Raw genomic sequence first — 25,924 nt, forward strand, 5'->3', positions numbered from 1 at the left:
AAAGTTTTCAGCTGTCTCTAAAGTCTTCTGTACAACAGCCACCCTTGAGGCCTAGCTGAATGCCAGTGTGTCAACCTTCCTCACCTCAGAAATAAAAATTCTTATCATCCTCCCCTACTAGAGGAGTATAAGAAAAAAATTAAATACCTACAGCCAGTCTAGTGGATGATGGATGTGTCATTTAGAAGTGGCAGTAGAACAGATACGGTTTACAGGAGCCTCCTTCGTGGTCAAGGAGCTTGTTACAGCTCAACATACTTTGATGCACTTCTTGGAGCTGGCCATGAGGTCTAGGTCACTGAAGACCTGGCCCTGAGTCCCTAAGGAAGTGTTACTGTTAACTTAAATGATACCAAGATGAAAACTTAAATCTCCCTGGGTATCTGGCAGTGCATCTAATATACCTTTGTCTTGTACTTCATTATCACTGTGTTCAGGCAGCCAGCTCTTTGCAGTTGGGTACCTACCACTAGATATGCTCCTGAAAGCCACTAGAAATATAGGTGAGCTCTTCAAGCAATTGATAGAATTAAAAAAAAAAAAAAAAAAAGGAATTAGTAATAATAATGATATAAGGGTGAACATACAGCATTATGTGCCAGCATCCTTTGACATCTATTAGTGACAGAGTAAGAGGAGTTTCAGAGCACCAGTATTTGCAGTGTTTCACCATGAAATTCCAAGAAGTTCTGCTTCTCCTTAATTTCAGAAAGACAACTCTGTAGCCTCTGGCTTCTACATTTTAGTTTTTCTCATCTACTAGCCAGCAGAAGTAGAAAAATAAACACACAACTAGGAGCTGTATTCACAGACAGGAAGTAACTTTAATTAAATATTGTGAAAGTTGAAAAGTTTTTACAGCTTGAATTTCTGCAAAAAAATTATAACAATCTCTACAGTAGTTAGTTTCTCTAACAATAGAACTGTACAGTGTGTGTGTCTATTCAAAAAGATTTAGATAAGAAGGTGAAAGGTTAGTAGTTTCAGAGATGACTTCATTTTAGCTGCATCCTAGTACAACTGTGAGGAAATAGGCATACGTTATGCAATCCAGTCATTGTGAAGCTTCACCTTTTTAAAACTGAAATCTGGACGTTTCCACTTAAAGCCATATTCTGTAAACAGCTGCATCTTTTACTTTGTAAAAGATAAGGGTGGTGCAGGGGAATTTTTATAAAGTCCCATTCATCAGATCACTATAAATAGCTGCAACAAAACAAAATTATGCACATTGTCAAAGGATCTTTGGACACTGGTGCAGAAGACTACAAACATAGATGGCTAACACTGGTGTTAAAATTGCTATGACTTTGAGTGGAGCTCTACAAGAGTAATTGATGGTGTCACTGGACAAAATATGGCTTTAAATTTGATTACATTGTCGTGCTGTTGCTTACTATGTGAATTAGAATAATTGCTTGGAATACACAAAAGCAATAAACTGATGTCTCTCACATTTTCCAGTTTTTTCTCCTTTTATTTTCTCACCATGAAAAAAAAATCCTGTTTTTTTTCCCTTCCCCTAAAAGATCACACTGCGACGTTCTAGTGAAAACCATTGCAAAATTCATACAGGAAGCATGCACAGTTGCAGCATCGTTGTAAATGATTTCTTGCTCGACTAGAAAAAAGTTATATTGTTTTAAGGTAACAAAACAGTTCTTTTGTGCTTTTCAATTCCTTTTTTTTTTTTTCTTAGAATGTTAGTGATGATTGACAGTTCTGGTGCACAGTACAATGTACAAGTGAAATGAATATGATTTGCATTGTTAAGGCATCCAATCTGCTGGTTTATATTTATGTGAAAGACAGAGAAATATACAAGCAGACTTAAGAAAGAAAGTATTTTCATTGAGTTCTATGAAGTTTCTCCCCATATTTAATGCACAAAAATGCGTCACTCCAAAGAGGAGAAATCCCATGCATATTAATAGAGTAAAACAGCATTAGTTTTTGTTAAGCTTCAAAAGCAAAGGATACATTTTTTTTTAAATCTACATAACTAAATGCTACAAGAATAATATGCTACCTTTTGCCATATATTGGAAAAAACTTCTTAACTTACAAATAATACAAAAATAGACAATGGCTTTTGGGTGGAAATTAAAAAAAATGGAAGCATGATTTTAAACAATACTAAAAAAAAAAAAAACTATAAATGAAATGTTTTAAAATCACATTTGAACAGCTAATACAACGGTGAATGACCAAACAAATCAGCACTTTTCACATAGCAAACATACACAATAAAATAAACTGGGGTAGGGGAAAAAAAGCAATGTACAAATTCCAAAGATAAATACATTATTTATATGGATATTTTACAAAATCCCCTTTAAAACAAACAAACAAAAAAGAAACCCCAGGAAACAAAAAGCTTTTTTTTTCTTTAATTAATTTTGCAAGTATGTGCAAGCTAAAGGTAGTGAGCTCTTTTTGCAAAATATGCAGTAAAATTCTTTATTGTGATATTGAAAAACTGTCTTAAGACATTAAAATGTATAAATAGAACAACAACTTTGGCAAAAAATCACAAAAATCTACAGTATTTATAACTACATACAAAACACAACAGCAAAGAAAAAATATCAGGTAATGTATCTTCAGAGCTTTGCTGCCTCTCTGACTAATAGTTTTTAAGAACACTTCCCAGGTAATGATAGCAAATTTTTTTGTAAAACAGAAGCTATGGTTTTGATTTGAAATCTTCCTAACAGCCCCCCCCCCCCATGCCCCAAACTTGTGTTTTCATTTGACTATTCAAAAGCAGTTACCTGTTGCTTAATATATTATGATACAAACTGAGAGGGTCGACCGATACAGGACCAATCCTAGCAGGAAGGTGACAAAAATGTGTGCTTTTACATTGGGAGGATTCAGAACTGCAGAGGAACCTTTTCTCATTCTGCCCCATAAAAACAAATAGATCAAGAGGAACCAGGGTATGACAAAAACACCCTTTGGGTGATGGCCACAGTCTGTGTCTTGTGAAGGCTATGCAAAATTTAAATGGCATTTTATGCACAGCTCCGGCGACACTAAACTTCAGGAAGGCCACTCATTTGGAGAGTCTGATATATAAATTAAAGACAGCCGTGATAATCTAATCCTGCGGTTTTAGCGGTATATCTAGAAGAACTGGATTCTGAGCTCAAGAGGAAATGTGTTTATTTGTGTCCTTACCTAATCTTTCAGCAACTTTTTTTGTTGCATTATTTACACACTTATTTAGCCCAATAGCAAAGACAGAGGTTACGAATCCCACCCCTCATCCTGCCCTCACCATCCAAAAATACCAGCTTTCTAGGGAGTGATATCTATTTAATGAGAACATTAAAAATGCATCGTATTAGCAAATCACCACTGGATAAGCAACCTGTATGAGCCGACCCTTAATTACATGATCATAATTCTTCTACGAAAAACTAACTGGCACTTCTATTCTGTCCCATACAGACTTGTATGTAACTGACACCACTTCATTTTTCTTTACACAGCTTTAAAAAAATTCATAAATTAAAAATGTGGAGTTCCATTGCTAGTGTCCCTCGCGTAATTGGATGATTTATAAAAGACAAATGGTATTGAGTTAAATCAAGCCTTTAAAAAAAAGAAAAAAAAAGAAAGCCCCCAACCCCAGAAAACAAAAACAAAACAAAACTAAACAAAAAAAGGTGGATTTTTTTTTTTTTATCAACATACAATAAATATATCTCCCAGTTATTTGGGATGGACAGCTTGAATCAACACCTTGCAATTGCAGATTGTTAATTTCAGTATTTGCAAGGATGGTGATTTTTTTTTGTTTAAAAATCTGCAGTTATTGTAAGATTCTTCTTTATTTCTTTTTTATTTTTAAAAAGGCCTGAGTAAAAAGTTCCACTCTGGGACTTGTATCAGATTCTCTCTGAAGCAGAATTCAACCTCTTCATTAATAAAATTCTTCAAGGCAATTCTTTCACATGGGGGGAACAATCATACCAGATATAGCTGTCATAAGGAGAGGAGAGGGGGGGAGAGAGAGGGGGAAAAGAGTTACTTTTGTGCATTCTGAAGCAACTTTTAAAATCCTCAGCATTTTTAAACATTTACTAGCAACATACGTGGCCATACTGTGAATTAAATTTACATATAAGTATGATGCAATAAAGACAACTACATGCACATTAATCCCAGGAAGCCTCATTCTGATTGGAAAATGTTGTAAATTGCTCTGTTGAAATCAGTGACCTTGCAGAGTAAATGCAGTTCGCCTGATGTGAGAATCATCCCCCAACTTAATTTTCAGATTTTAGTTTCAAAATCTCAAAATGTTCAGAAGACTTAAACCTGTCCCAGCCATTGCCACACATTCTATTATTTTTTAAAAAGAAAAGTACTTGCTCTACATATGAGCAAATGGCTGAAGTCCCACAAGCCACAAGTGTTACAGATCTGGCAGTGTGTGTGTTGCATTAGGCAGAGTAACAGTGGTTCGTTTTCCTATGCCAGTTTTCTCTTACTAGTTCGCTGTTCAGCCCTGAGACTTGTGTATGCATTTCCAGGTGCTCAGAAAAGGACTTAAGCCCTCAAATCCATTTTTAAGTTGAAGTAGAAATATGCCCTTAACTAACTGATGGCTTTGCAGACCAGCAGTTCATGGTTTTATTACACTTGTAGCATATTTCGCCAACTACATTAAATGAACAGTACGTTAATGTTAATTTAGAATGTCCTCTCTTTTGTTGGCTAAATTGCATCATCAGTATTCCTTTGATAAGCTTTCTAACCTCAGTTTCTACGGAACCACCACCTCTCTTACAGAAGAGACATTTATTAAAAGTCACTAGGTAAAATCTTCCACCTAGCTTGACCTCCAGGTTGGTCTGGAGCGTCCAAGTGACACACTGTGAGCAAGCACATCATTACAGGAGGTAGTCCTGTAAGTTAATGATGAAAGCTGTAACAACAATGCATCTTTAAAACACCAGTTGTATGGTTATTTGCAAAAAGGTATAAAACAGATTCGCCTTCAGGTTGGCGGCACTTCATGGGCACATTATTTAAATGCTAGAACTGACTGCCATCTCAGACATCTGGACATGTAATTTCTTAAGGAAGAACTCAACCCTGTGACTGGTGCTGATTCATTGTGCTTTAATTACAGCTGCAATTATTTGATAAGAACAGAGCCAAAGTAAAAGGCTCACAGATTTGGGGTTGGAGGGGGAGAGGAGGGAAATGTTTTCTCCGCAAACACCACCATATGTGCAAGAATTACAAGTCTAATCAGCAAGGGGAGAACAGCTCGAGTAAACTGCACTGATTAAATGAAATAAAATGAGAGGAGAAGGCGAGAATGCAAAACACATCCACATGTTTGCAGCAGGCCATCCTCAGAGGTGACATGTTGCAAGTATACAGCAGAATTTCGATTCCTGAATTTATTATTCCGCAACATTTTTATATGGAATCGTTATACTGATTGTTTTCACTCCACATAAGGGCTCTTCAAGGTGCTGGAAATTAAGATAAAAGGGATAGAGAGGTGAGTTAAGTTGTTTATGCCCTACAAGAAGACACTCAAGTGAGTTGTATAGCATTTACTGACATAGGATGGTTTTTTTTGTTGTTGTTTTTTTTTTTAAGATTCCTTGCCAATTTTATCAACACTGGATGAAACAAAAACAGCTTTGTTAAAAATAAATAAACAAATAAATCCCAAAAGATTTTGTTTCAAGAGCATCTCACATAACAAGCCCTGAATGCTCACAAGTAGGCTTTCCCCTTGTTACGTGTGACTGAAAATGAAGCAAACCCAAGTCAGGCAATGCTCTCACTGTTTTGGTACTCAGTTGCTCCCTGCTCTGCTCCTGGGATCCTTACACTGTAGGCCAGGGTATGGATCCTGGTCCATGGACATCTGCCGACATCCAAGGCATCAATAAAATAGGCAATGACAGCAATGGGTACAGTCAACAAGACTGTAATTATGCTTGTGGCAGTCCTATGAGGCAGTCACCCACAGCTAAAGGTGAGAGTGTAATTTTCCCTGTATGAATGAAAGAAAGGGACATGGGCAGGGACTCGAGTCACAGCTTGTGGTCCCAGTTCTTCTAGCTCACTATATTACATTGAGTAATTTGATTTGCTTCTGTTTCTTACCTGTGGATAAGTTTTATCCCTATTAAAAAAGCACTTGGAGATTTCAGGATGGCACTTGCTTAGTAGAACACTGAGGTGGAACAGCAGTGCTTGGACATCAGAGAAGTACGTTACAGCACAGAGAAGAGCACTGCCAAGAACAGTGCTCCTTCCTTTACTGCTCAGATATGTAAGGAGTTAAGCAGATGGGAATGGATAGAGTCTTCCTGTATGTGATGAGTGCAACTGAACAGAATCAGATGGCTAATCAATCCTCTGTTCACACTACTTCAACATGTTGTCCTTTTCATACCTCTAAATTCCAAATTTAGTGAAACTTTAAAACAAAATGTTGTTTTGCTTTAGAAAAATTGCATATACTTCAGAAAATGTCAAAATATTATTCCAACAACAACCAAAAAAATCTCAAGCTAAAAGATTCATTAAAACCAAATCAATTTCACCAAAATGTGGCCAAGAATTGCCTCTCTCTTGGGACAACATAGCTGTCTACTCTGTAGGATCCCAACCAAAGGTGACATAACTGCAATTCCCCCCTTCATGACTTAGATATTTTCCCACAGCTACATATCAGCCGTGCACCTTTTGCCATTGGAAGTAAACAGTACAGATGCAGATCTTAGCTCATTTTTTCAAAGCATTATTGCCTTTGAAGAGCTCTGAAATTCTGAATTAAATTACAAGGCAAATGACAAAATGATCTCTTTTCTGCCTAAAAGCCTTGATATTTCCATTCTTTCCAAGTCTTCATTTATATCACTCTACTTTTATTCCAAAAGTGCTACATCTAGTCATGCAAATTCTCTCAGCTGTAGCTTGTTATTGATCCTGAAAACAGAGATAGCAGTGGGAAACACTGTAGGTATGAGATCACAACACCTCCAAAAAGAGAGGGCAGAGACTAGAAAAACTCTCACCAATTGGCATTATTTCTTTTATCATACACTAATTTGTATTTGCCACTAACAAATTACAGAAATAATGTATTTTGAGTTTTACAAAATTGCATGGCAAAGAGAACAACAGATAAGCCTAGCTGTTGTTTTAGTGAGTTCTGCTGATATCTGAGCTACATAAGGAAAGCTTGATTGCTTTCTGATGTATCCAGAAGCCCAAGAGAGATAAGACAGCCTCCTTATACAAGGTTGTTTATTTAAGCAATAAGGCACAACAGGCAGTGCATTTCTGAGTCATTATTACAAGCCTCGGGTGGTGTCAGAAGGCATGGGGCTAAAGGCTGTATGTCTTTAACTCACCAAGAAGTTCAGCAATGACCTAAAAATGAACCATCTCTTGGTGGCTCATTCCTATTATAAAAACTGAATTGCTAAATAAAAATTAGGGGAAACACTCAGATCTGTGTGGTTTCTGGGCATTACAGATCTGGATGTGACATAATGAGGAGGCAATCAGCAAGCCCCAGTTGCATCCGGCACTCAGCTTATTCCATAATTGTTTTCCATAACCCAGTAGGCGGAATCTGGGAATTCTGTGTCTTGTGAAAGGAAAAACAGTGCTTGAAAAAACCTTCTCCTGTTACTTGCTTTTTCTCTCTAACCTCAACTGCATACTGGGACAAGTTGAAGAGATGACAAAAACATTAATATGTTCAAAAGCTTCTGGCAGTCAACTCTTACCTCCTTTTTTATTTTTAATTTAGAGGCAAAACATTTTTAGCTGCTGCCTTGAACATCTGTAGCATGTCAGCAGTACCGAATTTTTAAAACACATAAAAATTTGTATTCTAAACACCACAGCTCATCTGAAAACTTTGTTGTGTATGACTCTTGATGCAGTCTGTATTTATAGCAATTCTTACTGAAGGCACCCAAGTGCTGTTTATCTTTTCCCAGTATTTTCACAATTTCCATGTGTGCTTGTGTGCATGCATACATCTCCAAGGATTCATCCTTCCAATTCATCAGTGTAAAATGCACTGAGGACAATGCTTCCCTTCAGTCACAATGGATCCCAGCTTTTATGAATGAACTCCTTGCGCTCTGTCTGCATATAGATTTTTCAGCTGTAACAGTGCTATCAGCATTATGCCTGCAAGCCCAGTGTCTATCTTTTCAGAGGCTGTAGAGTGACACGTGGAGTCTGTGGAGCCATCCTCCCCCTGCTCTGTGCAGCTCCTCCCGAACACAGCTTTAAAAATGAAGGATTTGTTCCCTGCTCAGTGCTCTTTGGATAATTTGCACAGGCACGTGGAAAGGAAAATAGACGTCAGGTCTGGGGGAAGCACAATGCATACCGCAAAATCTTTCCCACCTCTGGCACAGCTGGAGGCAGCTGGCTGCATCTGCTTAAGAAAACTCCTTGGTCTAAGTGAGCATGAAAACATCTCTCTCAGCACACTAATGCACAGTGAGGTAATTATACAGAAAGGTTTAGGCACAGTGTTGGAAAACAGGCTGAACCAAACAATGAAATGGGCAGTGCTGGTCTTTGCAGCATCCTCAGTTTGACGAGCTTTTGTCTGCCACTCCCTGCATCAATGCTCCAGAATGGATTTAGGTGCTAATGCTGGAATACTTTGTAACAAGAGGGGAAGGGATGTAGAAAAGGAGCAGCCCCTTACTACCAACATTTGAAGAGGCTTTCAAAGATGCCCTGCATCATTTGTGGAAATTAATTGGCACAGAAGTACATTAATCAGTGCTAACTAATATTTGCCCTGATATGAGTTAAATTGGAAAATGCTGCTGTTGGTTTGTAATGTGTCTTCTATTTATGAAAGGCAAAGGTTTGTGCCAAGCTCTGTAACGGTCTATTTGCTCTCAGTAGGATCTCTGCACAAGTGTACTATGACAAAGGAAAAAAAGGAAGGGAAGATTGAGTGACGTACTTCAGGAGAAGGCCAGCCCCTGGAGAGACCCTGCAGTGGAGTACTTGCTAGAGTCCACAAAAGACTGGTCTGATAATGGACGACAACAGGGAATAAGAGAGGAAAGAAAGAAAAAGGATGGTATTAGTAAGCTGAAATATTACTTGTTTTTATCATAACAGTAGGTCTGTGCTTTAAGAGACACAGCCTCCCAATTCATCAGTATTAGTCGAGTTAGAGGTAGGGTGGTTGCCAAACACCTGCAAGGTACTAGGTGGGCTGGCGGTGGAGTCCAGTTACTCTTTTGGGGAGGAAACTTTAGGACAGAGGCCACCAGGGATCCTCCATTGTCTCCTCTCCCCTTGGAAAACTCAATGTCGCTTAGAGCCTCGCAAGGCACTGGGAACTTACGGTTCTGAGAGCAGCCTTCTATGCTCCAGAGCTGGTTTCACTTACCTTGCAGGCTGTTGCCGTTGGTGCTGGTGCAGGTGGGAGGAGGAGACGTTTGCGGTCTCACAACAGGCGCAAAAGCACTCTTCTGTTTCACCGCTGAGACCATGTTGGCTGGTGAGAAGGAGAAAATCCCAGACGAACTGCTACAGTTTGAGGGGAGGCTAGTGGAGGAGGCCATTGTTGGACTTGATGGCACAACTAAAGGAAAATAAGACCCCCCAAAAGGCATACCTTAGTATTAGAAAGTCAGCACTACCGTAGAAACAAATTAATCCTGCTTCTTGGATGTACTAAGTCTAATTTCAAAGGGCCAAGACTTTTATTGCAGTTGGAGTTCTGGTTGCTCACAAAGTGTGATTGGTCACTGCAGGAAGCACACTTTTTTTTTTTTTCCCTCTAAGTGCTCTCAAGGACTCCCTTAATTCTCTGTCAATGCAACGATTATTCTAAGGTTTGGCATCAGCCGTTGCCCTGGTCAGAACAAATGAATAAGAAGGAATCCAGATTGTGCAGGTAACTGAGGGATTAGAAAACTGATGGGTGAGGAGAGTGGTTAAAGTACAAATCTGGATCTGGAATTTTTAATGTGGAAAGTTTTTAACCAGCCTCCAAAGACAGCATTTTGAGCAGTACTTGCTGGAAGATGGGTGCAGAAAGACCTACAGGGTTTCAGACACCCTGCAGAAGGTAGAGACACCCTTAAAATCTTTTTTTACTATATGATGCAATAAAGAGCTTTCGTTCATGTACTTATTATTGAGATTTTAAGTGTGTTTTCATGAAAATAAAACCAACTCCTTTTATTTTCAGACTGCATTGCTGACTTCCCCTCTTTGACTAAAAAAAAAAATATATATAAATAAATGTAATTAGTAAATCCTGTGTTTTCACTCTGTCCTGTTTAGAAACTGCATATATAGAAGATGGGGCTATGAATAATTACGTATTATAGAGTAAAATTCATATCATCTGGGCTTTGCATTATTATTTTATTTGCATTTATGTAGATAAAAATCACCCTATTTAAGTTCCTCTTTGAGAATCTGATATCATATTTGTTAACACTGAGGAAATCAATTAATGGAAATTAAATGTTCAAAGTTTCACAGTCTGACAGATACAATCTTAGTCTGAAGTCACTCTATGTCTGGAAGTACTTGCTAAGGGAGAGCAATCAAAGCACCTAAATTGAATTGCTACTATACAGCAATTAGTTTATTGATTTAATTAAGAATGCCACCTTTTAATTTTCAGGTCATGATTGAAGCATTTTCTGATTCAATGGATTAGGCATTAGCAGAATGACAGATCTACCAAGAAAACCTCCCAAAATATAACTAGAATAAAGAACCAGGGCTGGGAAGTGAAGTGCTATTCTAAAGAGGACTTTGTTCATAAATATGGAATTATACACTGCTTGAGTATTTTAAATGCATCACTGGCATCTGCTTCCAAAAAGAGATGTCTCATCAATCATGTTACATTATGAATTCAGAGAGTGCAAATTCTGTGACAGTAAATTCAACTTAATAAGTAAGTAAGGTACTCTGCAACATTATTTGTTACATTATTATTAGAGTACAAAATAATAACTGGTTAGCAATTCTTAAGTTATAAGTACTAGTTACATGGGTAAATATTTTATTCTAAATTTGTGGCAGCTAAGAAGCTTTGGAGATAATTTTTTCGATCAGAGTTACTACTCCTTTTTAATTCTGAACTCTAGCAACACAATTCAAAATCATTCATTATTGCTGTTACATCACTAAACTTAAGATTTGATGTGTAAACTATGGTTTGTCCAGCACTGTTTCTCCTGTCCATGCTAGGGTCTCAGCCCATAAACCTTTTTATATGACAAGACCTTCTGGCCTGATTCTGCTAGTAGCTTTCTGCAGATGTCTATGGAATCTGTTATACGACATGAGTAATGTCAGAGGAATTGGGCAGGTCCCATTCATTCCATTTTCTCATGTGAATAGGGACTACTGAGCTGTGGCAGGAAAGGTTCATAGGCATTTACCAACAGAAACATATATGTGTATGTAGGTATGTATATATATAAACGGGTTACAACATCTTTAATATTATAATGCAGAAAGTTAGTCCTACATATCAATATTTCTATAACTGGGACTGTAGAACATAAACACTTTACGCCATGGGATATATGTTTTGTATGACCTGAATCTTTATGACATTCTCTGTACAGTCACTAAAATACAAACTCTAAGAGCCATTGTCACATTTTACTAATACTAAGTTCTCAGTGAAGTCAATATACTAGTTACAAAGCAAATGGCATATAAGCAATCGAGATTAGGCCCAATAGTAATTCCTAATGTGTATAAAGGTTATGAGCACATTATTTGCTCAGAGATCTTGGAAACATCATCATGCAGCTTATGGAAATGTCAGTCTGTGCCAGTATTATAGCAAACTTTTCTGCCCTTCATATCTTACTGTTGGAAACACTATTTTTCCTGCAGCAAATATGCTTAGCCTCCTTCCATACTCACTGCAACAAAAAGTGTGCACTGATAATATTTGATCAACTCCAATGGAAATTAAGTCAATTATGCCATCCCTGCTTTCTAGAATTGGCAATGTTGAAGACAGCATTTCGTATTTACAGAGTGCAAGGTAAGTTATGAAACTATCAGCCCAAATCATGAGAAGCATTTTTCTTTTTCAGCCCTTATGAGACTTCCAAATAATAACAACAAAATATAAAAACACATTGCTGGCAACACCAATGTCTTCAAAGTGCTTCAAAGGTCAGTGAGGGAGAGAAAGGGGAGGAGAGAAAGGTCCAAGCTCTGTTTCAAGTGCTCAGAATAGAAACTAAATATTGAGTATTACAGAAAAGTCACCAACTCCTTGTAATGAAAATGTACAAATACAGAAGAATCATATAATACTCACTGGCATAGGGAGAATTGGCAGCAGATCCATTCAGGAAGGTTGGAGAACCGCCTAAATTTGACATTCCAGCATTCCCATAGCCATTCATGCTTGTTGTGACAGAGTTATAATTTGTCTGCTGAGGGGTGGTGCTTGGCACATAGCCATGAGGTGACACGCTGCTTGAGTTGCGAGTAAAACCTTTTGTGGGGAGGGAATACATTTAGAAATTGGTGTTAGCCCAAGAGCAATTTCTTAAACAAACAGCTACAAGCAAGTAATTTGGGGCTACTAACACAGCCACTGTGTGCACAGGGAGGGGCAGGACTGACCACTGCTACCACCAAGTAACCCAAATTGTGATCTCTCACTGCCTCGGTCATTGCATGTGGGAACTCAAAGAGGGAGGAGGAAGGCTACAGCCTTCACTGGCAACCTGTTCCTTCAAGGAAAGATGACCATTGGGTATTCTTGGAATACTCGCTCTAAAAGAGCTGTTTGTAGGAGATGGAGTAAACATGGCCTATACTTTCAAAGTTAGCGGTACGTACTGAGTTAAGGTACGTTAAAAGCATGTGATTTCTGTTAAATGTCTTCTGATTTCTCTCATTTAATGCATCTCAAATTAGATGCTACAGCACACTTTAGAAAACACAGGGTAAATTTCTCAAAGTAGTGGAAAATCCTAAGTCTTCTTATCCTAGTCTGATCACTATGTTGGTAGAAAATGACCAAATTTGGCTCCAAGTTAAAATTTGAATTTCTACCTAATTCTGGAAATGGTCTTTGGAGAAACTCATATCCAAATACCCAAAAATGAGGATTTGTTTCCAGAAGCACAGGAATACAAAATATATCTTCACTCCTGGAAGGTGAAATATAAACTTCTCTTCCTATTGCATAGTACATCCATAAAATATTATGATCTGAAAATCATTTCTATTTTTTAGTATAATGCAAAATAATTTTTCTGCCCTTCTGAAAAGCAGACTCCTTCTAGTACTTTATCATTAAAATGGATTTTAAGTTTTGTAATAAAAGGAGCTGAGCAAAGGAGAGTGAGAAATGCGAAGATTTTTTAAAAAAGATGTTTGTCACTTTTTTAACTATAGAAATTAAAACAATACTGATTTGATTTTATGTAAAGTGAAAAATGCTCTATTTTAAAAATGAGGGAAGCTCTGAAAATGTCTTTGTAAATATTTCTATTTTTGCCCACTTTCAAAATTTAGAAAAATCTCAAACTCTGAAAAAAAAAAAGTGCCAATATAATGTCTCTTGCAAAACCAAATCAAAAAATAATGATGTGATACTTTTGTGTTATAAAGAAAGGCTATATAAGGCCCAGACTCAGAGGTCATCTGTTATCCATATTCAGGAAAATATGTAAGTACGTGCTTAAGTACATATTCAGGTTCATAGAAATTCTTTTCAAAATTTAAACACAAGTGCAAGTGTTATTCTGAGCAGACAGAAAGTGATCTGATACATGCATAAGTGCTTTTCCGGAACTGGGGCTGAAGTCACTAAAGAAAGCCCTATCTCATGACAGTACTGAGTAATTCGAAGTTTCTGCATGCAGGTGCAATGGTGTCTGTCTGGATGTACTTCTTGCATTCAGTTTTGAACCATCACTCTTTCACTTCTCTGTGTGTTTGCCTGACTTCTATCAGAAAAGGTTCAAAAAGAGAGGAAGACGCGTCTTCTCCTGACCCTGATTGGTGGCCTGTGAGGCTTCGGAAACATTGACAGCTAGTTGACCACTAAAGGAATTCACTCCCATCATTCCTGCGTGGACTGACGTGTTAGCAAGGGCGGGGAGCTGGTTGTGGTTGCGGGGGACACTGTAGAGTGCTTCTGCGATATCTGCTGCTCTTTTCAGGATTATTTCCTAGGGGACAAGAAGGGTAAAAAAGAATAAAAGAGTTACCAAGTCTACTCTGACAAACCTTTACTTACGTACTAAAATAAAACATTTCCCCATCCAAAGGAAAAACTAGATGCTTTTCTTTCTAAACCAGCTAGCTGACTGATAGCTGATGCTTATAGATCTGCTTCCTTCATGATAAATCCTGACAACTGTGGTAAGAGAGTTGGAAGCTTCAGTCCCAGTGGCCACATTTCTGTATAACAAAACAAATAGGCAGAATGGGACTGAAGCCTAGGCTTACTCCATCTTAAAGCTAAAATATCTTTAAGGTAAGACTGAAACATCACTGGTGGCAAGAAGTAATGCATATCATTGCCCATATTATACAGTCTCTGGTGACAGTGGGCAAATGCCCCCAGGGTTAATAACGTTGCTTTTGCAAGCACTAAATTCACATACTTTAAAAAGAAAGCAAGCAAACTAAACCCCATTCCAGATATGGCATTGCCCTATGTATTTATTCTTGTCTCTCATTATAGTATCATATACCTTTAGCCCCTGATCTATCTATACATCTAAGAAATAGCCATGTTTTAGAATTGCTGAAGTAGAATGCATTTACCTGGTTATTATGTGGCATACCATAGAGTGCTTCTACTAAATCAGCAGCCCTCTTAAGTATTACTTCCTGTCAATATAAAAACAGATGTGTTCCTCTGAGTTCAATAAACTCCTTGTGGGGGAAAACAAATATTAGAATCTTTTATATTGTTCTATCAGTTGCGCTGTGTTTTGTGTTTTGTTGTTTTTTTTTTCCTCCCACCACGTAGACCTTAATTTTAACAACACTCAGCAACCACTCAATGGTGTTAAATCACTAGTTCATCCTATTCACACACACGCTTAATCAAGTCAAAAGGTGAGAATCATTGGTGCTGCAAAATAAAATACATCACTCAATTGTCTCTACCATCTGCACCATAAACCACTCATCGGTTTATTGCAGAATACAATCCTGAGGTCATTTACTAGATTACTGCAATCAATGTCATTCAGAGCATGTTATGAATCCCTTCAATGTGTTTATTTTTTTCTTAATTGCATACTGCAGGAATTGTGACCTTATCCAGCAGGCCACGTTCAGAAGATATCCAATCAGTTCTATGATACTGGTAATGTAACCTTTCAACTTCTTTGGTTTGTATCTTGATATGACAGGTCAGGGTGGGATTCACGTACACAAATACATGCAATATGTGAGAATGGCCCAGTGCCATGAAGTGTTTCCTTGAAAAAAATCCCAGCATGGACAGCAGAAGTTAGAGCAGTCTTGGATATAGCTCTCATTTGGGGGCATAAATTAACTTTTTATTCCTCTTTCTTTTCTCCCTCCATTTTCTTATTTGTTCCTATTTGTACAGCATTTTAAACGGGCACTCAAGTAATGCTAGCATTTCCTGTGTTCTTACATTTTAAAGTGTGGTAAAATCTCTATCAAGAATCCTGATAGAAAATGTTAAAAACAAACAAACAAACAAACAAACAAAAACAACAAAAAAACATTACAGAATTAACCCAGACTAATTTTATTTTCATATTCTTTAAAGGCACCTATCAGATTCCCAATTGCCTGATCAAAAACAGTCCAGACTGTCCTTTAAGTAAAACACCATATTTTTGTAATTGCCAGCCCCTGCATGATGCTCTAATGAACTAACACGATGTTATTCATCGTGGTATATTTCTGTAGGTAGCTTGCAAAAATAGTAACAGTTCTGAGTATTTTACAGTTTTCTACAAAGTTAAACTTTTAGAGTTAAAATATTTTACACAATAGCCATATTTTATACCAAAAAGAAACAGTAATGCTCAATTTTCATATACTGTAGAGTCTGATCAGAAAATAGAGATATAATTGCGTTCATTTTGCTGTCACCATAACCTCTTCAAAAATCCTTGAACAACTCTTCAAATGACAAGCTTTTAGATGCATATTAGCATTTTTTTCAATTTTAAATTCTCTATAATATAAGATAAAACAGTTGTCATACTGCAGTAACTACTTATGACATATATAATGTCCTAAATTCAAAAATGAGATGGAGGATTTTTGTACTCCCAGTAAACATTTAGGCTTGCCTTCTGCTGCACACCCCTCTCCCAGAACACACATTTAAATTATTTTCCACATATGAAGTGAGATGTAATATATAATCGAAAGATTTTTGAATCGCTACATTGAAACAGATTCTGAGGAGTTAGTTTGCTACAGCCTTTTCTTTTTTTTTCTTTTTTTTTTTTTTCCTTCACGTAGCTTGACCACAACCACTAGCTGTATAATCATGGACAAGCAGACTGCAAGCAACATCCAGGTACAATCAATCCTTGTTGCTTTACCAGAGTCATCTGAACACTAAGTAGCCCTTTTTGCCTCATATTGAAGATACAAACTGGAGAAGTGTTTCTGAAAAATGTTATCTTTTTCAAATATGATTGTAGATGGAAAATTACTACACAGGTGTTTGACTTTGCAAACTAGGATTTATTTCACTTCAGTAGAAATTGTTTGCACTATATATTTCACTAATGCAAAATTAAAATGTGATACAGAGCCCACAAACTGCTTTGGAATATTGTTAACCTAAGCTGTCATTATGCCAAATTACTAAAAAAAAAAAAAAAAAAGGAAGTTTAAATAGTCGATTCTGCTCCACCTAACTAATCATAGTTATTTATGTAATGCTGAGCTAAAAATCTCAGAATGCATCTAAAAAGAGATTGAAGACCACGTTAAAAAATGAGGTAATTACATGGAATCTTACAGCTGCTCTACCTGATATCAAATATATTGCAGTTCCTAAATATTGGAAGTTATTTGATGCAATATTATACTGTATGTAAATAAAACTAATTGTCATGATGGTTTACTGAAGTATGCTTGACAAGTAGCATTCAATTTTCCTAGCTAGTCAATGGTTATCTTTTTCCAATATCTTCATAGCCTGTAAATTTGAGTTTCATACTTTCTCTAACAATATTTTCACACAATAAAAGCATTTCTTGTTTATGACATTTTCAGATCATACAAAGTAGATTTTACACAAAAACTCCTGTGTCAGATACTGGTATCTTCTATTCCAGAGCTGACGGTAGTTCTTACAGACACAAACTAGCTTTAAAGATACACAATAAAATGCTACTACAGACATGCTCAAGGTATTAACTTCTTGTTTTCTGAATGCATTTAAACCTTTTGCAGCTCTGCCTAAATTACCGTAGAAGCTACCATTATGACTTCACATACAAAGGAACCCCCAAAGTCCTCTATAAGTTAGAGCAACAGACCTTGCAAGGTGCTTGGATTGCGGTGACCAGAAAATTGTTCTCACCTCCATGTCATTACGCTCACAGTGAAGCAGCCCCCGAGCATGTTTGTGTTCGGGATCTAATATATTGCCTTTCAATCAGAGCTGAGAGCCACTGAACACATAGACAGAACATGACGAGCAGGTCAGGAAAGCAATAAAGATTTTACAGAGCTGTCCAAGGTGCTAAATTTACTCAATAATGGGTTTGGCACCATAGTGTTAACCTCTCATTTACTACCAGTTTGAGGGACTAAATTGAAGTAGCTGACTTCATTTACCTTGAAATGTATATTTTATGACATTATGTAAGTAGATTGAAAGGGCACTGCAGTTTTAACAATTTAAAGGCTAGAGCATGTTTAAGATGAAGCTTGAATATTTATTGTATATTGCACTTAAACTATATAGTATATTAAAATGCATTGATTAAATTTGTAAAAGGTATTATAAAAAAGGACAGCTAATATAAAAGATCTATGTCTTTTAAAATCCAATTGATACTGTATGTTACCACTGCAATGGTGATAAACAGATAGATAGGTGGACAGAGAAGCAGACAGACGTCAAAAAGTGAGTGAAACTCACATTCTACAAAAAGAAATCTCTGCACAAGCTCAAGGTCTGTTATTCCAGATTTTTTTTTTTTTTTTTGTTCACAGAAATTACTCTTTGCCTTCATCCTGGAAACATAGATTTTCATAGCAGTAAGTGGGCATCATGTAAGGTCCTTCCAATTGAATATGCAAGTGGAAATATTTCCTGAAGAGACAGAGTTTGACTAAAGCTAATATCTAATTTATGGGGGCATTTGTCAAAAAAGATCCACTCTTCTACTAATATTAAAAGTCTGACAGCTTTCGGGTTAGAATAAAGGACTATGCAGCATTTAGTTTGAGGGCCTTCTTGTCTTGCATTTTTTTCAAATGAGCATCATTTTATTTCTATAAAAATAAAAACTGAGCAAATATTGAAAAGAGTAAAATATTATAATATAGTACTTTATTTAAAATATTACTTAAAATATTATTATATATTATTTAAAACATTATTTAAATTATCATTATATATTACTTTTAAAAATTATAATATATTACTTTAGAGATTAAATATGATGCATCAGAACTCTGCCCTCCATACAGCTACACAACACAGATCCAGAGTCCATTTCTATTCCAAAGCTGAAGCTGATTTTCTACTGATGGATTTTATTATTATTATTATTATTATTATTTTGTGAAACAAAAATGCAATGAACTATTTCTATCAAATTTTCTTCCTGAAAATAGTAAGGGATGTTTACATTAAAAAAAAAAAAAGGAGAAGAAGAAGAAGAGATGGGGTAGTAAAGTCTGCTGTGACTTTGCATATTCCAAAATCACTGTAGGAAGGATTATATAAAGCATACGAGAATGACTGTGCTTTTAAAGCACGATGATCATAATTTAAATAAAATCCTCTTCTGACTAAATGTACCCTGGACCAACATTACAGTGACTTTGCATGTTTTGTTTGTGACATGCATTCTCTTTAGTAGGAATTCATTAATATCATAAAACTTTCATTTCAAGTTTTATTACGACAGACACATTTTGTGTCAAGTTCTATCATGATCAACAAATTTTGTGGCAGCTTTAAAAAAATCTGCTGTTGACATCTGCCTTTTTTTTTTTTTTAATAGGGTGTCTAGTGAATATATCCACTTTTGTCCCAACACTGCTGTGAGTCTAGTCAGCAAAAGGGTATCTAGAGTTATAATGAGTTATTCAGCTTTGGTAACTAAATTGGACAGTGTTCAAGGTACTTGTTAAATCTAAATGATTTTTGTCAAGAAAAAGCTGGCCACAATATATAATACTCATCAACCACATATTGTATTATTGAGACCACCAAAGGATTTATGTACTTGTGGAGGGCGTGGGGGGGAAGCAGTTCTAGCAGACTGTGAGGCATTTATCTTATGTGTTGTCTAGATATCATATCACCTTCTAATGCTCTTTAGCATTGTAATACAAGAGAGAGCTCATTCATCTTCTGAGAGGGTACTTAGGGATGATGATGTCATTCATACTTCCTTGACTCTTATGTCTGACCTCCTGGCTCTGCCTTCTAACTTCCTACTCTCATGGCTACTTGCAACAAAAAACCTTCTTCTACAGAGTCAAAATACTGAACAGCAGACTCCAGTTCCTTCACCTTGCAAAGGTCATGTTCTGCAAGTTCAAGTAAAAATTAAATATTTTGTGCTCAAAATTTTCCTTTGTTTTTCAATGGGTGAAACTTTCTATATACTAATATAGGATATGTACTAAAACTAAGTTTTAAATTTAGAAATTGTATATGCACTATACAATATTAATAATAAAACAGTAAAGATAAAGTTGTGAACACATCTTTTTAATTCTAATGGCAAAGATAGCGTTAGGTAGAAAGCCATTTAGAAGGATGCCGCAGATCTAAAATGCCAGTCATATAGCTTGGTATACAAGAGTTTCAGCCTGCCTATCACCTCCCATCTTTCCATATCAAACGGGAGCATTGCATTATTGTATCATTTGCAGCAATTATATTTTTATAAAAGACTCATAAAAGACATTCTAAATGTAGAGATCCTCCATTTACTGTAAAACTGAGCAAACTAAGCCAGCTTCATGGGAAGTATAAAATAGCAGGGCCATTTCACTAAAAAGATTTTTGTACTCACATAAAGATGAAAACTTCTCTACCAAACAAACAACTGAATTGTTTCCATATATTATAATTGAATCATACTGAAGAAGTAAACACCATATCACAACAACAGGAAGCAAAATGAGAGAGAAAGACAACATAGCTCACTTGAGGGATTAAAAAAAAAAAAAAAAAAAAAAGAAAGCTTCTGCTTACCGCTGCCTATAGGATGGAAGTGCACTGAATCAGTCCTGTTACTGAATTTCAATGGCAATTTCCAGAAAATAAGTCTACAGTGGGAGCTAGAACCTTAGCTTTTCCAAGCCATTGTAGTCTCATCAGCCTCCACCCAGACTGAAAATCACAGCCTAACTCTACAGCACTAAAAACAGTCATGCATGACCTTACCACCTGCTCCACAATGAGCCAACCTTATAAATAAAATATAGAAAGCCTATATGAGGCAGCAGGAAGAACAAACACTGATGTGCAAATGTGAGCAGGCATCTAGCCATAAATGTTGAGAATCAATGATTAAAACACCTCTTAACCACAAAGGTGAAAAATGCATAGCAATAAGGAAAACACACCCTACTCAAAAAATCTCCATTGGAAATACTGATGACAAAAGAAGGAACAAAATGATGGTGATCATCTGTAAGTCTGTCCTTGCAAGTCTCTCATCTTACCCCTATTATCCTCCTGTTAATTTGATGTACTTAGACACACACAAAAAAGTATCAGCCTCCTTTTTTAATCCACACCACTCATGCTGCTGGTCTTCATTTCCATAAATGATGGGCATGTAACAATGGCAACCGAATTAGTAGCTGGCACAGATGTGTACCTCATCTAGATACACAGCAACGTGGAATAAACTGGCATTAATATAGTTGCACTGGAATAACCCTTTGGATAAACTGACATTTGAAAGTCTGGATGCTCCCACCATATTATCATCAACTGAAGCATCTGGCAAGCAATTTGGACAGTTCTCTTGCTGAAAACTCTGGAGTTCTCTGCTAATACTAGGTCTCTAAGTCAAAGAGAGGAGTGGATGTGTGAAAGCTGATAAGCAGAACTAAAATCACTCTGCCAGTGTTTATAAAAGTGTCCCTCTTTTAGGGACTTTAGCCAATGGTGATTGAATTATCAATTGGTGATTGATAAAGACTCTCAACTATATCCCTCAGATGGCTGCAGAACTTTTGATTCTCCTAAATATGTTTACAGTATGGATTTCCCCAGATAAATTCACCAGAAAAAGGCATTTATAGCATTTAGAGATGGAACTATTCAGAGTTGTCAGTTTTTAACCCATGAGGCCATGCCCACAAAACAAGATTGGTAGAAATTACTACATTCTCTTCTCATATCTATTTACATCCTACAGCACATCAACTGGTATCTGGTAGATGTCAGTCATGTTTGGGATTCACTAACACTCTCATTAAGAAATTGAGTAAATGGTAACTCTCTGGCATCCTCTATAGCATTTCCCACGGGTTATCTTGCAAGCTCACACTGTGAGGATCTAAGGACAGATCCCCTCAGTATGAAACATAGCAAGAGCATGAAAGGAAACACATTTTCATGCTGTACAAGAGGTTGCAGCATTTACCCAGCAATGCAAAGACCAGTTTTTCTGCACATGGTTTTCCTTAGTTATGCAATCCCCTCTTTCAAACTATGATCAGTTTGTCAGGTCCAGTGAATCACTAGAAGGCAAAATCAATTATCTATAAACTAGATCGTGAATGGATAAGTCCACTTAAGGGCAATTCAGTGGCTAACAAACACTCTTCAACACCTTTCTTTACAGAAGTTCCTCCATCCTACCAGTTTACAGTGACTCATACTATTCCCATCTATCTAGGTTACAAAAAGGTTTCCCGATTTACCCATGAACATATGAACAAACAATAGAGAGCATTAGATTCTTCTCTTCCATCTGATTCAAAGGTTGGCCCCAGTGACCTAAAAGCATATTTCACATGCTAATTTTTTCTTTTATGCCACATCCACCTGCAGTCCCTGGGCAAAACATACAAAGAAACATGCACAATCTCAGATAGGAACCTCAAGCACTTCTTTTTGAAAATTTACCCCAAACCATTTCTGCCAGCACCTACACTACTTTGAAGCAGATGTTCATTATTGAATTTAATGAGCGTTTAGGTTTTTTTGTCTTTATTTTTGCACACATAAGATTTTGTGATAGTTCTTCCTCTGCTCTCCATAGTATTAACATTCCTGTTTCTTGAAAACAGCTGCAGATGAGAGTTGCAAGGAAAAAAAAAAAAAAGAGAGAGGGAGAAAAAGAGTTATTACTCACAGTCTTCTCCTGACCATTTTATACCCATATATTTTTGGAAACTTGTCAAAGTCCCCTTATGGAAGAAGAAGAATGTTTTAAATTATTTGAAGGGTCTGGACTTAAGCAAACTTAAAAAGAATTTGGTAAAATGAACAGAGACACTAAATTCTGAGACTGTCGTTCAAAGATACTGCACAGGCTGTTTCAGGAGCTTTATTCTGCAGATTATATTCTTGTGCCAATTAGAAAAATTCCTGAGAATACTGGGGATTAAAAAAGATTAAACATGCCTTGCAATTTTGTATGTGGTACAATGTAGATATCCAATTATGTATTTGTAACAGTGAAAAACATTTTACATAGCAAATAGGCTGATATCTTTTTCCTACCATTTGTATGCACAAAGAATTTCCAAACACAGGTCAAGTTGTACCCCTTTTAAATTGTTCTCCCATTAGGTCAAATCTGGAATGTATTGGGTGGCATAATTCACTTGACTGCATTTAAATCTATAAAGATATATAATTATGTTTGGTATTGCAAGGCAAGAATGTCATCTGAATTCAATCAGCAGAGCTATCTAGCAATTAAAGTGTAACTTGTATATATGTGTTTTGTCTGTTTCATTTTTGGAATTGTTCTTTATTAGTGCTTTTACTCATATAAATATCTGCCATAAGTACACCAAACTATGTATTTTCTGTAAAAAACACATGCTCACCTATATGAAATTAATTAAACAATCCCTCTGCATTTTGCTTTAATGAAGACTGAAAAAAATGACAGAATATTTTTAAGATCTGTGAAACTGTCACCCTGTCAAATAATGAAGATTTTTCTCAATTGTGTGCTTCAGGTAGGAAGTGATAGTAGCTAGAAATTGAGAGTTCAGGTTACTTTTAATAGCAGGAAGAAAACTGAAAAATAAGACACACTGAAATTCTGACCTACAATGATATTCCACTATGTTCTGTGGAGAGAGAGTGCATAAAAATGTTGAAATAGAGACTGAAATAATGTAGGTAGATTTTAGTATTACAGTTAAAACACTGCTCAGTCATAACCTCTAGAAATGACTACTTTCACTTACATTTTATCATCGGTATAATTAAAAGAATTCTCTTGAAAGGGGCATTCTCATTACAACGAAGGACCACTTCAGACCCAATTGAAATGAAAAGACAGAGCATAGATTAGGAGTAGATACCAAGTGGTAATTTCTAGGGAAGCATAAAATGCCAAATATGTAACAATTATATTTTATAACTATGTGTTCAAAAAACTTACAATATTTTATTATACAAAGAGGCTTTAGCTCAGAGAGACTACTTCCTTGAAGTGCCTCCTAGCATATATGCTAAAAAGCATTCAACTTTTTTTTTCATTAGAAACAAAAGATATTTTTCTCCTGATACTATTTTTTTAAAAATATTTGTCCTTAAAAAGTCAACTAAAATTATCCAAAGTGAGTATAAATGTTGAATAAGAGTATATGTAAAAAATTAAATTTATCTGACATTTCACGGTGGTAAGAATATCCTTTCCTGTATACTTCCATGATATAAAAGCTGGTACACTTTACACTATCTATGGCTCCTTTTTAGTGGTGAGTGAAAAGATTACTATTTCTACTTCACCCACATACTTTATGGAATTGCTTCAAAATTCACCACTGATTTTTCAAAACACATTAACATTTCAGTAACTGTTTTGATCATCAAAAACTCTTAGTTTTAAGCTGTAAAACTGAAAGAAAATTCAGATTACCAAAACATTCATAAAATTTCTTTCCTGTTTATAAAATAATACTCTTGCACACATTTTATACGTCAAAAGCTCACACTGAAAAAATTAATCATCTCTATTCTGTAAAATGCAAGGATTTCCAGATACAAGATACTACGTCCAGATGAAATTACGACTATAGAATTAGTAAATACTCATCCTAAAGAACTCATCGTACAGAACTAAAAGAACTGAGACAAATTCTAAAATTTCAGTATCTTAGATCTCCCATATATGAACAAAAAAATGTGCAATATATATGTGGTGCTGCTTTAAAAAATACTTCTGTTTTGTTTCCATTTTCTTCTCAGCAAGCATATGAAGTGTCATCTATAGTCAGAAATAGATTCCAAAACATTCCTTAAAACAAAACTAAAATGCATATCCGTGTTTATACAAGTAGCATGAGATTGTATGCTATTGTACTTAGAGGACATTTCAGTCCAGTTGAGTTATATCAACATAAGTTACATGATTGACTTTTACAACAGAAAGAAAAGGTTGTACTCAAACAATGGTTATTGCCTCAATGGAAAAAAAATCAATGAAAGTAAAATGAACAAGAGATTTTGTCTGAGTTGCAGTTAATACTACTGAAGAGCTATGGATATTAAAAGGTCAACAAATAAATTAGTCCAAGTGTTATGAAATGAATGATTTGGCTTATAATTGTATTGAGTGCAAATTGTTCACTGCCTATTAGACCAGGTAATTTTTAACCATGGAGTCTCAATTACTGTTCCATAAGCAATAATATAGTTGTAAGAGCCACCGATTCGATCGACTGACCTATGAGACGCGCCAGGACAGCTGACTTTGCTATGATGGATCACTGAGCCTGATCTCCAAATGGTGCCAAACCTTCCCTTCCCGTGAGGAGATCTCATAAAAGAAACATTACTGCTTGATTCATTTTAACAAAATGTTTGAGTTTTCAAGTGTCAGCAGTTAAGTATAGATTGTGAAACTCTCTATTTCTTAGAAGAATTACGACAACAGGCATCCTATTGCTTCCAGCACTCTGCTAAATGGCATCATGATGGTAAGGAGGATGCTTTTTCTGCTGCTCAATTGGACTGTGTTGTGAGAAATACACTGCAATCACATTTTACATCACCACGTAAACCACTGCCTAACACCTAAAACCAGGCTAGAAATGGAAACAGTAGGTGAGATTATAGACATTACTTCACACTTCTGCAATGCCCTGCATTCAAAGATCTGAAAGCACCACTTTAATGGGAACCAATTAAACTTCACAACGTACTTTCTAGGAAAATATTCTCTCTCCCCCATCTTCATCAGAGACAGCCTTAACAGGTAGCTGTTTGGCTGAAGTCACAATGGTCTGTGGTTACAACCGAGGCAAGTTTTGTAGGGTGAGGTAATATCTTTTATTAGACCCACTGATACAGGTGAGAAAAGGTACAGCCAGCATGCAGGAAGCAAGGCACGTGCACCCAAGAGCTTGTCTGTTTTTTTTTCCCCAGTTATATCAGTTAGTCTAGTATGAGATTACCATTCCCTACAAATCATGATAGCCTTAAACAGGGAAAAGAAATTAATCTGGTATTGCTTTCGTGCTATGA

At 36.3% G+C, this 25,924-nt stretch overlaps 1 protein-coding gene across 5 annotated transcripts in view; it reads right to left on the reverse strand.

The window, feature by feature from the left end:
• Nucleotides 1-811: 811 nt before the first annotated feature.
• The window catches only part of EBF1 (EBF transcription factor 1), a 273,984-nt gene continuing 248,871 nt past the window's right edge, over nt 812-25,924 (reverse strand). For 4 of the 5 annotated variants that reach the window (XM_035559572.2, XM_035559571.2, XM_035559574.2 and 1 more), the window contains exons 12-16: nt 14,821-14,886; nt 14,042-14,219; nt 12,350-12,529; nt 9,428-9,622; nt 812-3,990 (exon numbers count right to left, since the gene is read on the reverse strand). In XM_035559572.2, coding sequence (XP_035415465.1) covers nt 3,959-3,990; nt 9,428-9,622; nt 12,350-12,529; nt 14,042-14,219; nt 14,821-14,886 — 651 coding nt within the window. In that variant the 3' untranslated portion in view covers nt 812-3,958. The remainder of the gene's footprint in view (nt 3,991-9,427; nt 9,623-12,349; nt 12,530-14,041; nt 14,220-14,820; nt 14,887-25,924) is intronic. The other variant, XM_050713675.1, reaches the window with a different exon arrangement.

This window comes from Cygnus atratus, chromosome 14 (assembly GCF_013377495.2).
Source record: "Cygnus atratus isolate AKBS03 ecotype Queensland, Australia chromosome 14, CAtr_DNAZoo_HiC_assembly, whole genome shotgun sequence".
In the NCBI taxonomy this organism is placed as follows: domain Eukaryota; kingdom Metazoa; phylum Chordata; class Aves; order Anseriformes; family Anatidae; genus Cygnus; species Cygnus atratus.